General features: G+C 34.4%; 1 protein-coding gene across 1 annotated transcript; it reads left to right on the top strand.

Moving 5' to 3' along the window:
- Positions 1-439: 439 nt before the first annotated feature.
- LOC141713015 (G-type lectin S-receptor-like serine/threonine-protein kinase At5g24080) lies at positions 440-3,756 on the top strand. Its single transcript, XM_074516201.1, has 5 exons — positions 440-702; positions 1,006-2,351; positions 2,457-2,637; positions 2,719-3,172; positions 3,287-3,756. Exons 1-5 carry the CDS (start codon positions 455-457, stop codon positions 3,629-3,631), a joined length of 2,574 nt encoding a protein of 857 aa, XP_074372302.1. The 5' UTR covers positions 440-454; the 3' UTR covers positions 3,632-3,756.
- The last annotated feature ends 9,468 nt before the right edge of the window (positions 3,757-13,224 follow it).

The raw sequence follows: 13,224 nt of genomic DNA on the forward strand, positions 1-13,224 counted from the left end.
AAGATCCGGAGACGGTCACAAATCTAATAGTTGATGCATATGAAATAGAAAGGGTTAAAAGAACAAAGCTCCAAAAATCACCGTCCAAGGTTTGAATGTCAAAAACATTCTCCAGTTGCCAAGACAAGACGTGTTACTTTATCAATGCAACAATACTTACATTTGCCTCTCACTTTCACTTAGTTACACTACTAACACTCCAAAATGAGATTGTGTACATTTCATGACCATACATATAAGCACACCTGTTTTTATCTATAAATGGAGATGGGTTTTATAAATGCATTGACCAAAGATTGTCAACCTTGTAGGTAAACTACTACTGGACACCTGTATACACGCATATTCAATTTTTTTTTCCTACACAACAACACTTTTGACAGTCCCCACTAGTACATAACATGTCTAACTCTTCCTGAAAATTTTGTAGTCAGAGCTATACTAATTCTTAAACATGAGGACAATGCTGTTCTTCTTGCTTGTAGTTGTAGTCAATTTTTGGGATGGTGTATATGCAGGTGGTGACATAAAATTGGGGTCGAGATTGTTGGCGAAGGAAAACCAGTCATGGGTGTCTGATAACGGAACCTTTGCGTTCGGATTCACTCCTGCTGCCTCTACTGATCATCGTAAAAGCTTCCAACTAGCGATATGGTTCGCTCAACTCCCCGGTGATCCAACTGTTGTTTGGTCAGCTTACCTGTATGCTAATTACTTCAAAAACTCCCTGTTATTTTTCTAGTCGTGATTATTTGCATATGTACATACTTCAGTCTCATCCTTCATTTAATAGTATACTTGAGTAACAGTCAATCTAGCATCTTTCTGCGAGACGGCCACAATCTTCAGTTGGAAAAATAAATATATCATATGTCGTGTGCTACATAAAACGTAACTACATATACTAGCTAGCTTCAATTCTAGCATTTACTACAAGTTTTGCAGGTAATATAGTTGCTATAATTTGTGGCCATTTATTTCCTATTTTCTGAATTATCTCAACAGAAAATCCCCAGTCACAAAAGATGCAGTCCTGGAATTCGACACCTCAGGAAACCTAGTACTGATCGATGGAGAAGCCACAGCCTGGTCATCAAACACCTCTCGAGCAGGTGTGGCAACAGCTGTCATGTCAGATAATGGAAACTTAATCCTCTACGATGCTGAACGGAACATTTCTTGGCAAAGTTTCTCACATCCATCTGACACAATTCTCCCTGGCCAACCGTTAACAGTTTCTCAGGAGCTGACATCATCAAAATCGCCATATTCTCATGCTGGTGGTTATTATGCACTAAAAATGTTACAACAAACCACATCATTAAGCCTAGCTCTTACCTACAACATGCCTGAATCATCTAATTCAGCACCAGAATCTTACTCAAATTACTCATATTGGGAAGGCCCTGAAATATCAAATGTGACTGGAGAGGTTGTAGCGGTTTTAAATGAAGCAGGAAGTTTAGGCATTGTGTACGGTTCATCATCAGATGGAGCAGTTTATGTTTACAAGAATGATAATGATTCTGGAGGTATATATTCTGCTGTAAACAAATCAAACAGTAGTCCAATAATTCCTAGGAGATTGATTCTCGAGAGTAATGGAAATATACGTTTGTATAGATGGGACAATGATGTAAATGGATCACGCCAATGGGTAGCAGAGTGGGCTGCAGTGTCAAATCCTTGTGATATTGCTGGTGTTTGTGGCAATGGGATATGTAATTTGGATAGAAAAAAGACTAATGCTTCTTGTTCATGCTTGCCAGAGACTACTTCCGACTCAAAAGATAGCAACAATTGTTATGGAAATCCTGTGGTGATAGGAGAATGTAAACCTCGTCGTGAAAATTCGACATCTGAATATAAGATTGAATCAGTACAACAAACAAATTACTACTTTTCCGACTCATCAGTAATAGCAAATTATAGTGATATACCAACTGTGACAAAATGCGGTGATGCATGTTTATCAGATTGTAATTGTGTTGCTTCTGTGTATGGGCTGAATGAAGAGAAGGCCTATTGTTGGATTTTGAAGAGCTTGGAGTTTGGTGGATACGAGGATCCTAGTTCAACCATGTTTCTCAAGGTTTATATTAATAGCAAGGGAGGAAAATCAGACGGGGATTCAATGAATAAGAAAACAAAAACTGTGGTCCTTCCTATTGTTCTAAGCATAACTGCTTTGATAGTTCTTCTCTGTTGCCTACTGTATATTAACATTCACAGAAAGAGATCCCTTAGGAGAGCTCTTCAGAATTCCATGATTGTGTCGGGTTCTCCAGTGAATTTCACTTTTCGTGATCTTCAAAGCAGGACAAGAAATTTTTCCCAATTGCTGGGAACAGGTAGGGTTTCAAGTTCAACTATATATATATATATAATTCATAATTTGATTAGTTAATGATTTGTGACTGAGAGGTAAATATTTTCCTTAATTGGTTTAAATGCAGGTGGATTTGGTAGTGTATACAAGGGGAGCCTAGCAGATGAAACTCTGATTGCAGTAAAGAAGCTCGATAAGATGTTGCCTCACGGACAGAGGGAATTCATAACTGAAGTAAACACAATTGGTTCTATGCATCATATGAATTTGGTTCGTCTCTGTGGATTCTGTTCGGAGGGATCACAAAGGTATGTTATCTTTCATTTTGATAAATTCACTTTATACCTTAAGAACTGTCTATTTTTTAATGAATATGTCATAATTTGCAGGCTTCTAGTTTATGAGTTCATGAAAAATGGATCACTTGATAAGTGGATATTTTTCTCATATAAAAATGGAGAGAGACTTTTAGACTGGCCAACTCGATTTAAAATAGCAGTGGGTACTGCTCAAGGGATTGCCTATTTTCATGAGCAGTGTCGAAACAGGATAATACACTGTGACATAAAACCAGAAAATATACTGTTGGATGAGAATTTTTGCCCAAAGGTATCTGACTTTGGATTAGCCAAGTTGATGGGCAGAGAGCACTCACAGGTTGTCACTATGGTGAGAGGAACCCGAGGATACCTGGCTCCTGAGTGGGTTAGCAACCGTCCTGTAACAGTAAAGGCCGATGTTTACAGTTATGGAATGCTTCTTTTGGAGATCATAGGTGGAAGAAGAAATTTCGACATGACCTGTGATGCAACGGACTTTTTCTTTCCGGGATGGGCTTTCAAGGTATAGTACTAAATTCATCTACACACAGCTTTTTTAGCTAAACGTATATACACAGCCTTTGATAGCAGATATATATATATATATATATATATGTGGCACTTATGATTTCTACAGGAGATGACAAATGGGACCCCAACGAAAGTTGCAGACAGAAGACTGGAAGGAAGAGTGGACGAAGAAGAAGTAACAAGGGCACTGAGAGTTGCCTTCTGGTGCATTCAGGATGACATTTCCCTGAGGCCTTCAATGGGAGAAGTAGTAAAAATGTTGGAAGGAGCAGATGATATTATTATACCACCAATACCACAGACAGTTTCGGAGTTGATTGAAGAAGGGCTAGAACATGTATACAAGGCAATGAAAAGAGAGTTCAATCAATTCAGCTCTTTCACTATAACTAGTACTACACATCCATCATCTCATGCTACATGTAGTTATTCCACAATGTCACCCAGATAATATAGTAAAGCCTTCATATATATCAACTATACTTTAGTTGGTCTCCCCTGAGATCCCTATCCTGAATCCAATGTGCAGCAAGACAATTATTGTAATTTGGTAACGATCTATTTGATTCCAAAAGAAAGGCAATAAAATTGAACTCTATTCCATAGATGTTGAATAATATAACGATGAAATGGAGTAGTTTGTTCAATTTCGTAATAATACAAGAGATTTTGTTATATCAATATCACATCAATCAATGTAACACCTAAACTTGCATAAAACCCACAAAGGCTCCAAGGCTTACTGCAATACTACTTCAAGAGGCCATTTATCAATGATTGTTGAAAAATTAAACAGAACAAGACCGTAAATTGAATACATTGCCGTGCGTGATAGTCCGTCAAGTGCTGGACGGCACTCAAAGCTTGTAAGCCACATTTTGTAGATATACCTGTATACATGTTTATATTATTATTTTTTTTAAAACAGATAGATATGTATAATTTTTATTTTCCACAGGAAAAAGTGTGCAAATGAAATAAAGGTTGAAAAAATTACAAAATGTTAAATGATTAAAATTATTATCTTTAGCAAAATTTTAAAATATAATATCAATTTTAAATTTTTATATGAGTCACAAATATTTTTGAAACAAATTAATTATTAAAGTATGTAATAAGAATGTTTACTTTTTGATAAATAATTTAGACTATTAACCTTAGTTACTTTATTAAAGCCAATAAAATATATTAGCGAATACTAATTTCATTTAGAGAATTTATATATATACAATATCATTTTTAATAATTCAAATTGTAAGTGATAAATTTATTTTGAATTATATTTATATTAAATATTTACATATTCAATTGATAAATTTAATTTAATTTAAAAATTAAAAATTATCTATATTTTTAAAATGTTTACATTTAAATTAGTTTTTATGTGATTATTTTTTTATAAATATTATATCTTTTTATTTATGTACTTATAATATTTTTTATAATTTCTTAATTTATTTAAATAATGATATAACATTATTTTATGTATTCATAATATTTTATTTTATTTTTTACGATTTTATTTTTGCTAAACTTCAGATGTATAACATGAATAGAAGTTAAGAGCACATGTCCAACATGTGTTCTTATATGATGTGTACCGCATATGCGTGACGTAACAACAAATATTAATGCATGAGTGTTTTTTATTGTTAATTGCATTATCATAGTTGATCGAATCATGATAAATGGAATTTGGAATCTTTTCCAATATTAACTATTTTACTAAGTCGTGATTCGTAACAGTATTATATATGTGCGTTTAGATATAATAAATAAATAAAATTATTTAAATTTTTGATTTCATATTTATCATTCTAAATAATAACTTTTGAGAAGAATTATCGTTTTTTTTTGTATTCTTCTACGATTTTATTGTCATCGGAGTTGTTGATGTTAACCCAAAATTGCGTTTTACAGCAGTCTTATAAATCTCAGACTTTATCGTCCTACTTCTCGCATCCATTAGTCTAATTGACATACGTGTATGATCACATTAAGAAATAAATATCAAAATAATCCTAAAAATAGTACAAAAATATTAATTTAAACGAACAAAAGTACTTTAAAGTGAATCATAAAACCAGATCTGGACTTGCAAGTGAAACACACATCACAAATTACAAATATTACCTGATAATTGCGTCGTTGTGCCTGGGCTGTGAGGGCTCTCAGCCACATTCTCTAAAAAAGGTACTGTTAATAATCCCGCAGGTACTGAAACCATTAAAAGGACACCACCCCTCCCTTTTTCCACTCCGTCCCGAAGAGTAACTAGGCTTCTAGCTGCTTCACCTGCTTCTTATTAAGGCCCAATATCGGTTCACAGTCAATAACATCTTCACCGTCCAGAGTAACAATGAGTCGAAGAACACCGTGCATTGATGGGTGTGAGGGCCCATATTAACTATCATAAGGTCATTTCATGTAGCTGACCCCCTTGAGACCTCGCAAAATGGACAAATTCCTTTTCTTAGGAACATATACAAGATTCGTCACAAAAAGGATAACGGTAACCCCGCCATTGTTGTTGTTTTCCCATAATAGTTGTTGCCGGCGACCAATTAATGTTTGGATAAAAATATTTTCCGGCATCGAATCTCTTTAGAAAGAGGATCTTTTGTCTCTTGGAATAAAAGTTTATCTGTGGAGGAACGAAATTAATAACTATTTTTTCCTATGGAATATCTAGGAACACTAAGATTGAATTAGAAATATCGATAAATTCTTGCGGAGCCAAAATAAAATAAAAAAGGGGTTAACTTGTTCCAATTTTGTCTCTATCGAATTTTAATATCAGAATAGCAGATCTAGTCATGATTCAATGGGTCAGGTCCACTTAATTTATATTTTGTTGATTTGTAATCTTTACAATGCATTTGATTAGCAAAACAGAAAAAGGAAAGTTTGGTAATTCTAGAGACGACTTATCATCCCTGATCCCATTGATAACGAGTAGGCCCAAATAATTCGATCGGGGTAGTTGCTGAACCATACCACATAGTTCCGACAACAACAAAAGCTGCAAAAAAGACAACCACAATACTACTGGAAAGAACAGTTTCAATATTTCCCATACGTAACCCTTTGTATAGACGTTGGGGCGGGCGGACACTAAGATGGAATAGACCCGCCAATATGCCCAATGTACCTGCTGCCATGTTCGGTTTTGAATTAGAGACGTTCAAAATGCTGAATCGGATCTGATAGAATACTGTCGATTCTAGTCCGCGAAAAGTGGAAATGGAGGCAGATCAGTTTCGAGTCAATGGATACTCTGAGATAGAGCGAGAAAGATTTAATTTTATTAATTCCACTTCTAAGACTTTGAAACAACTAGAAAATTATAAACACAAAACTATTCATTTTGAACAACAAAGGGCGATTAATCAAGTACGGCAACAGGTTTTCCAACAAGCCTTACAAGGGGCTCTAGGAACTCTGAGTAAAACTTGACCCGTTGACCCCTTGGCTTTGCCAGCCTTAGCTGGTGATCCAGGCTGTTTCCCTCTCGACGATGAAGCTTATCCCCCATCGTCTCACTGGCCGACCTTGACCCCTGTTATTTTGAGGTCATCTCTAGTATTCAGAGTTTGCCTCGATTTGGTACCGCTCTCGCGGTCCGCACCGAAACATTCACAACTTCAATCACACCATACAATAAAAAATAATCATAAAATTAAAAGTTTAATTCAGAAACAACACTTACACACACACACACATATATATATATATATATATATATATATATATATGAAAAGATAAAATAAAGTGTCTCACCATTGTTACAGTTGTTATCGATATTTATAAACTCTTCCCCAATGATAAGTCGTTCGTTTTATAATTTTATATTTGATGTATTGATTCATAAACATGTCTTTATAATTATTTTCTAAGTTGTGCAAGATTAATTATGTTTGATTTGTAGAGAAAGTTATAAGAATATAAGAGTTGTTATGCAAAATTAACTTTGTTCACTTGGAGAGAAAGTTTATAAAAATATAAGATAACTGTTGTTTTTATTTAATAATTAAAAAAATAGAATGAGAACACTTAAACAACCGTGTATTCTCCTTTTAAGTATATTGATGATTTGAGATCTTTAATGTTTTCCGATGAATAAAGGGTCTTAATTAATGTTCTAAAAACCAATAACTCGGTCATTCGGCCACTAAGTACTTATTTTAAACCCTTATTCTAATATGCGTTTTTAGTAATGTTAGTTAATGAATTACACACAGAGGGGGGTGAATGTGTTTTAGTGTTTTTATGCTTTTCTTGAAGTATTTATGGCTGTGAACAAAGTAAATTAAATCTTGTAGTGAAATGTGTTAATACTAAAATTAAACAAGCAATAACATTGTACACAGATCTTTCAAAACTCACTTAATTTTATATAAAAATTAAGAATGTTTTGCTACAAAATTTCTAGGCCCTTTGTTGATAAAGAGCTTAGCTTATTCCTTGAGAGAATACAAGATTTTATTATCTAAATTGTTACAACTAAAAAAGGACCACTGTTAACTTTATATCATAGTTAACTACTGGTTTACACAGTGTATAATAAGAGATGCTATTCACTTTGGTAAACTGTCACTTTTCATTTTCATTTTAGGAAAAGTATATCTTTCATTTCTGGCTTAGCATATCTTTGCATACTATGTTAATTTTGATCTTCCTTTGTCAGTTAATCTTCACCCTTGATCTTGCACACTCTTCAAACTGCTTTTTGTAGACTTGTCAATCCAACTGGTTGGATTGTTTGTTGATTGGCAATCTTGGATATTGAACTGGTCTGCAATTTGTACTTTGAGATTTTACCTCGAGATCTCCAATTAGGCATATAGAGAACTTGACATCTCGATAAGTATATTTGCTTATCGAGATCTCTAATCACTCTATTGTTGATTTGACTTGTAGAGGTCTCTGAATTCTCTATAAGAGAATTTAGCTTGTCGGGATCTCTCATCTTCATATCTTCACTTTGGCTTATCGATATCTCTGAGTTCTCTAGTGACTTGTTGACTTGTCGATAACTCAGAGTTCTATAGTAAATTTAAACTTGTCGATAACTCTGAGTTCTCTAGTTAATTTAGACTTGTCGATAACTCTGAGTTCTCTAGTGAAGAAATGACTTGTAGATATCTCCAATCTTCATGTCTTCAATTTGGCTTGTCGATATCTCTGAGTTCTCTAGTGGCTTTCTTGAGTTCTCTATAAGTCATTCTGGAGTTCTCAAATGACTTCTCTATAACACTAATCTGTGACTTGTAGAGATTTTTACTTAGAACATTTTTCTCAAAACAGATTTATTCAACTCCAAGCTTCTTCATATTTCTTCTGAGGCATGATCTTCTTGATCTTCTTCCAGATAGAATTCTTATGCTTGATACTGTTTTCAGAAAAAGACTCTAGTATGCTCTTGATCATTTTTACAGACTTTAAATGTTACAATACAAAATACAAACTAAGATTACAATACAACTTATTTAGGGTTGTCAATTTGACTTAGTCTTGTTAAAGTGCAGGCATGTCTTGCACAACAATCTCCCCCAATTTGTGAGAGGATTGCTGAACACAAATTCATTTCTGTAAACAAGACTAACCCCAAGTTATAATGGAAAGTAATATTAATAAATAAAAATTGACACAATTATAACTTTTATACATTAGAAGATTTATAGAGTCTAAATGGTTACAAGCATCAGGTAAAAACTATCTTTGCTTCTGCTTCTTCTCTAATGAGATCCTTTAAGTAAACAAGAATTTCAAGTTCTACTATAACAGGATTCCCACTTAGAGCTTCTACAAGTTTAATTCTGTCTGCCTTTGGATAACCACTGTCTAGTAAATCAATCTTAAATCTTGAGAATTTTCCAGCTTTGATGTTTAGAAACTTTCCATCTTTAGAGATTCTGCTCATTCCTTTTGCCTTGAGTTCTTCTGATCTTTTCATGTACATTTCAATCTCCTCATCATACCTCCTTTTTCTCTTTTCATATTCAGCCTCATTTCTTTTTCTTCTTTCCTCCCTTATAATCAACAACTCAGCCAAAACTGATCTCCATGCTCTTGTAGCAGTATCCTTATCTTTTAGAAAACTTATCACTCTCTTGATTTCTATGGGGGAAAGAGAATCCATTAAGCTGCAACCTAGAAATGTGAAGGACCCATCTTCATAGTAAATTCTAACTTCCCTTAGAGATACAACCCTGAAAGGCATATGTCATAGCCTATTTATTTATTCGAGGATTTAACTCAACTCAACTAAGGATGTAACAAGTAAATAGTGGTTTTATCGTCAGAAAGATCTCTCAAAGTAACATATGTCAAAGAATTAAGTAACATTGTTCATCTACAGTCTTGAGGACTTAATTCACTGGAAGAAGCTCAAGAAATTGATCAAGCCTCAGTGATATAAATCAAGATTGTGGATTTAATCAAGTGACAGAGATCTCGTCAGGGTATCAATTAATTACAGGGATTTAATCTGAAGAAAATCAAGACATGAAGAAACATCACAGATGTTAGTCATTCATGAACCAGACAGTACATCGAGTGTCAACATTGAAGTGGTGAAATGGATTCATAAGTTTCAGTGATTTTCAGAAGATTGCCAGAAGAGTGGTTGTTGTTCAAGATTAGTATTAATTCTCCATTAATTAATTAAGTCATATAATTTAATTAAGAAAATAAATTAAATCTGCAAAGATTAATTTATTGATTAATTGAATTAATTGGTTAATTAATTCTGAATTAATATTATGCATTTTTCAGAAATGATTTTGAATTAATATTCAAAATTAAATCAGCAAGACAAATATTTGAACTAGTATGACAATTGGATTGTCATACCGAAAGTCTTTCCAAGTCTTTTTAGATTGTCTTGCCGATAGTTCTACCAGTTCAATCAATAGTCCTATCGAAAGTTCTACCAGTTCAATCAATAGTCCTACCGAAAGTTCTACCAGCTAAAAGGATTGTCTTGCCAATTAAATCAAGGATTGATTGAATATAAAAGAACGAAAGCTGATTTTCAACAACACACTGCATTGAATATCAAAACAAACTGAAGAACACAGAACAATAGAGAACTTATTGCAAATTCTCAGGACATTAATTTCTAGTATTTATTGTTAAATCTAAACCACTAGCAATCCTTTTCTTGTTCTTGTGTAACTATCTAGCGGATCAAAATCCCTAGAACTTAATCTCAAACTGCTTTTAGCATTTGATCTTTTTATTTCAAAAATAGAAAAAGTTCATGTCGAATTTATTCTAGATTTGGAATAATTTATTTGAGATTAATCCCTTGTAAATGATACCGTTGTTGTAACACCTTTCAAGTTTAATAATAGTTTTATTTAACTTGAATTTTGTTTCACTTTTTTATTCCGTATTTTATTCGATTAAATGATATAGTTTGTATTTAATCCCCCTTCTACAAACATATTGAGACCTAACAATTGGTATCAGAGCCTTCTGATTAACGGACAAATCAAGATCCTAGACTTTTGTGATTCTTCCACTCCTTGAATTTTTATTTACTCAAAAATTCATAATGACTACACAAAAAGTTGGAACCGTTAAAATTCCACTATTCGATAAAGAAAATTATGTTATGTGGAAGAAGAAGATGCTATTGTTTTTACAAGTTGCAAATCCCAAATATCTGGAAGTGTTAAAGAAGGGTCCAAAAATTCCGATGGTTATTGAACCAGAGGTAATAGAAAATGATGTTGTGATTACCAAAGCTAGAACCTATGTAAAGAATCCTGAGGATTTTTCTCCTGCTGAAAAAGAAGAAGCCTCCTTGGATGCTAGCCTTCAATTAATTTTAGTTGATTCCCATGATCCCTTGATGAATAGACATGTGATGAACTGTAAAGATTCCAAACACATCTGGGAAACTATTGAGGTGATTAATGAAGGCACAGAGAAAGTTAGGGAGAGCAAATTAGAGATCCTAACCTCTGAGTATGAACATTTTAAATCCAATCCAGGAGAAGGAATCACTAAAGTGTTTGAGAGGTACAATGCATTGATCAACAACCTGAACATAAATGGTAAATATTATTCAATCAGGGAGGTCAACAAAAAGTTCCTTTTAACACTGCCAACTCATCTCGAACATAGAATCACTGCCATAAGAGAAGTAAGAGATCTGAGTGAGATTTCTTTGGAAAGGCTCTATGGTGTGTTAAAAACCTATGAGTTGGAGCAGATTCAGCAGAAGGAAGTCTATGGGAAAGGAAGAGTGGTCAGCACGTCTACTGCTCTAGTAGCTGAAGAACAACAACAACAATCACAACAACAACAACAACAACAACAATCTCAACAGTCAAAGATAATGGTACAGTCTTCCAAGGCTGAATAAAATGTGATAGTAGCAGAATTTGATCCTCCTACTACAAATCAATCAGGAGATGATTTTTACTCCTTGGAAGAACTGGAGCAATTGGAAGATGAGTCAATGGCCCTGATTGTCAAGAGATTCTCCAATGTCAGATTCAAGAGGAATCCCAAGTTCAAGTACAAGTCCAACTACAATAGATTCCAGAAAGGTGGATCTTCATCCTCTAACACCAGCAGTGGTGGATACAAAATAGGGATGGTTGATCGAAGCACCATTCGATGCTTTAACTGCAATGAGTTGGGACACTTTGCCACAGAATGCAAGAAGCCAAAAAAGTTAGGAAGAACTCTTATGATTCTAATCAGAAGAGTAAATCTGAAAGGGCTTACCTGGAAAAGGGAAGAAGCTGGGATGATACTAATAGTGAAGATGAAGAAGTTGGAAATCTTGCTCTTATGGCTAGTGATGCAAACACCTCATCGTCAAGAAAAGAGGTAAAATTTACTGATGCTGAATTAGTCTATCATCTAGGAGGCTCCTTAGATTGTGCTCGTCGTGATAATGAAATGTTAACTCAACAAATCGAAGACCTTGAGAAAGAGGTCAATGAATTAAGACTTGTGCACATTAATCAAGATAAATTAAAAGAACAAGTATCTTTTCTAGAGAATAGAGTTGACTGTTATAGACAACTCGAAACTATTCTCAAAGACAAGATCACCGGTCTTGAGACTAAGGTCAAAGCTTACTTTAATTCTTGCTCTAAGGCTAAAGAGTTCTACAATAAGCAAGCTATTAATCAAACATCTGGAGTAGGTTATGATTATAATGTTGCTATTGGAGAATTAGGTATAAACTCCCCTCCTCATGTCTGTGCTAAAGGTAGGGAAGTACCACATGTGCTTAAGGGTGTTGATGGACCCCTCTATAAAGAATCAATTGTTGAACCATTTGATGAGACCTCATTTATTATTCAAGAAGAAATTCGTGCTGAAGATCTTGCTAATGAGAAAGTTGTTTCCAGGTCAAGTGTGTCAAAGGTTCCAGTCAAAGTTGTGAAAGCAATTGAGACTAACTCAGACACACATGATTTGGATAACAAAAATGCCATGTCTACCATGCATAAGTTGCCTATTGTTAATCCCTCTCATAAAGCATGTGGTGTTCCTGATTGTATGTCTTGTGCTTTTAATTTAATGTATGCTTATTTTAATGGTAAGCATGTTTCTAATGATAAGACTACTCCTCGTCAACATGTGAATAATAGGAAGCATGATAGGTCTAAGACTGCTAGTCCTCCTAAAGCTAGAAAGGAAACATTTGTGCCTAAGCCTAAACAGAAATTTGTCAAGGCTGTTTACAAGGTCAAATGTCCAGTCATTGAGAAAGTTGAGAACAGTAAAGTTAAGAATGTTTTTTTTCCTGATAAAGGCCAATTTTACAAGTATGCCGGACCCAACCAAGCTTGGGTTCCGAAGAAGGTCTAATCCATTTGTATTGCAGGGCATTAAACAGGTGCAACCGGTAGTGTGGATTCTTGACAGCGGATCGTCAAGACATATGACCGGAGATAGAGCCCTGCTATCAAATGTGGTTGAGAAAGCTGGCCCAGTGGTTACCTTTGGAGATAACAGCAAATGTCTGACTGAGGGATATGGCTGTTTGCAAGCTGGTAATGTTATCATTGA

This window comes from Apium graveolens, chromosome 3 (assembly GCF_009905375.1).
Source record: "Apium graveolens cultivar Ventura chromosome 3, ASM990537v1, whole genome shotgun sequence".
Classification (NCBI taxonomy): Eukaryota; Viridiplantae; Streptophyta; class Magnoliopsida; order Apiales; family Apiaceae; genus Apium; species Apium graveolens.

Excerpts from the sequence above, each read along its gene's own strand:
- LOC141713015 (XM_074516201.1), top strand. The coding sequence starts at position 455 with ATGAGGACAATGCTGTTCTTCTTGCTTGTAGTTGTAGTCAATTTTTGG. Across the intron at positions 2,352-2,456 it reads TTCCCAATTGCTGGGAACAG|GTGGATTTGGTAGTGTATAC; the intron begins GTAGGGTTTCAA and ends GTTTAAATGCAG. Across the intron at positions 3,173-3,286 it reads TTCCGGGATGGGCTTTCAAG|GAGATGACAAATGGGACCCC; the intron begins GTATAGTACTAA and ends TGATTTCTACAG.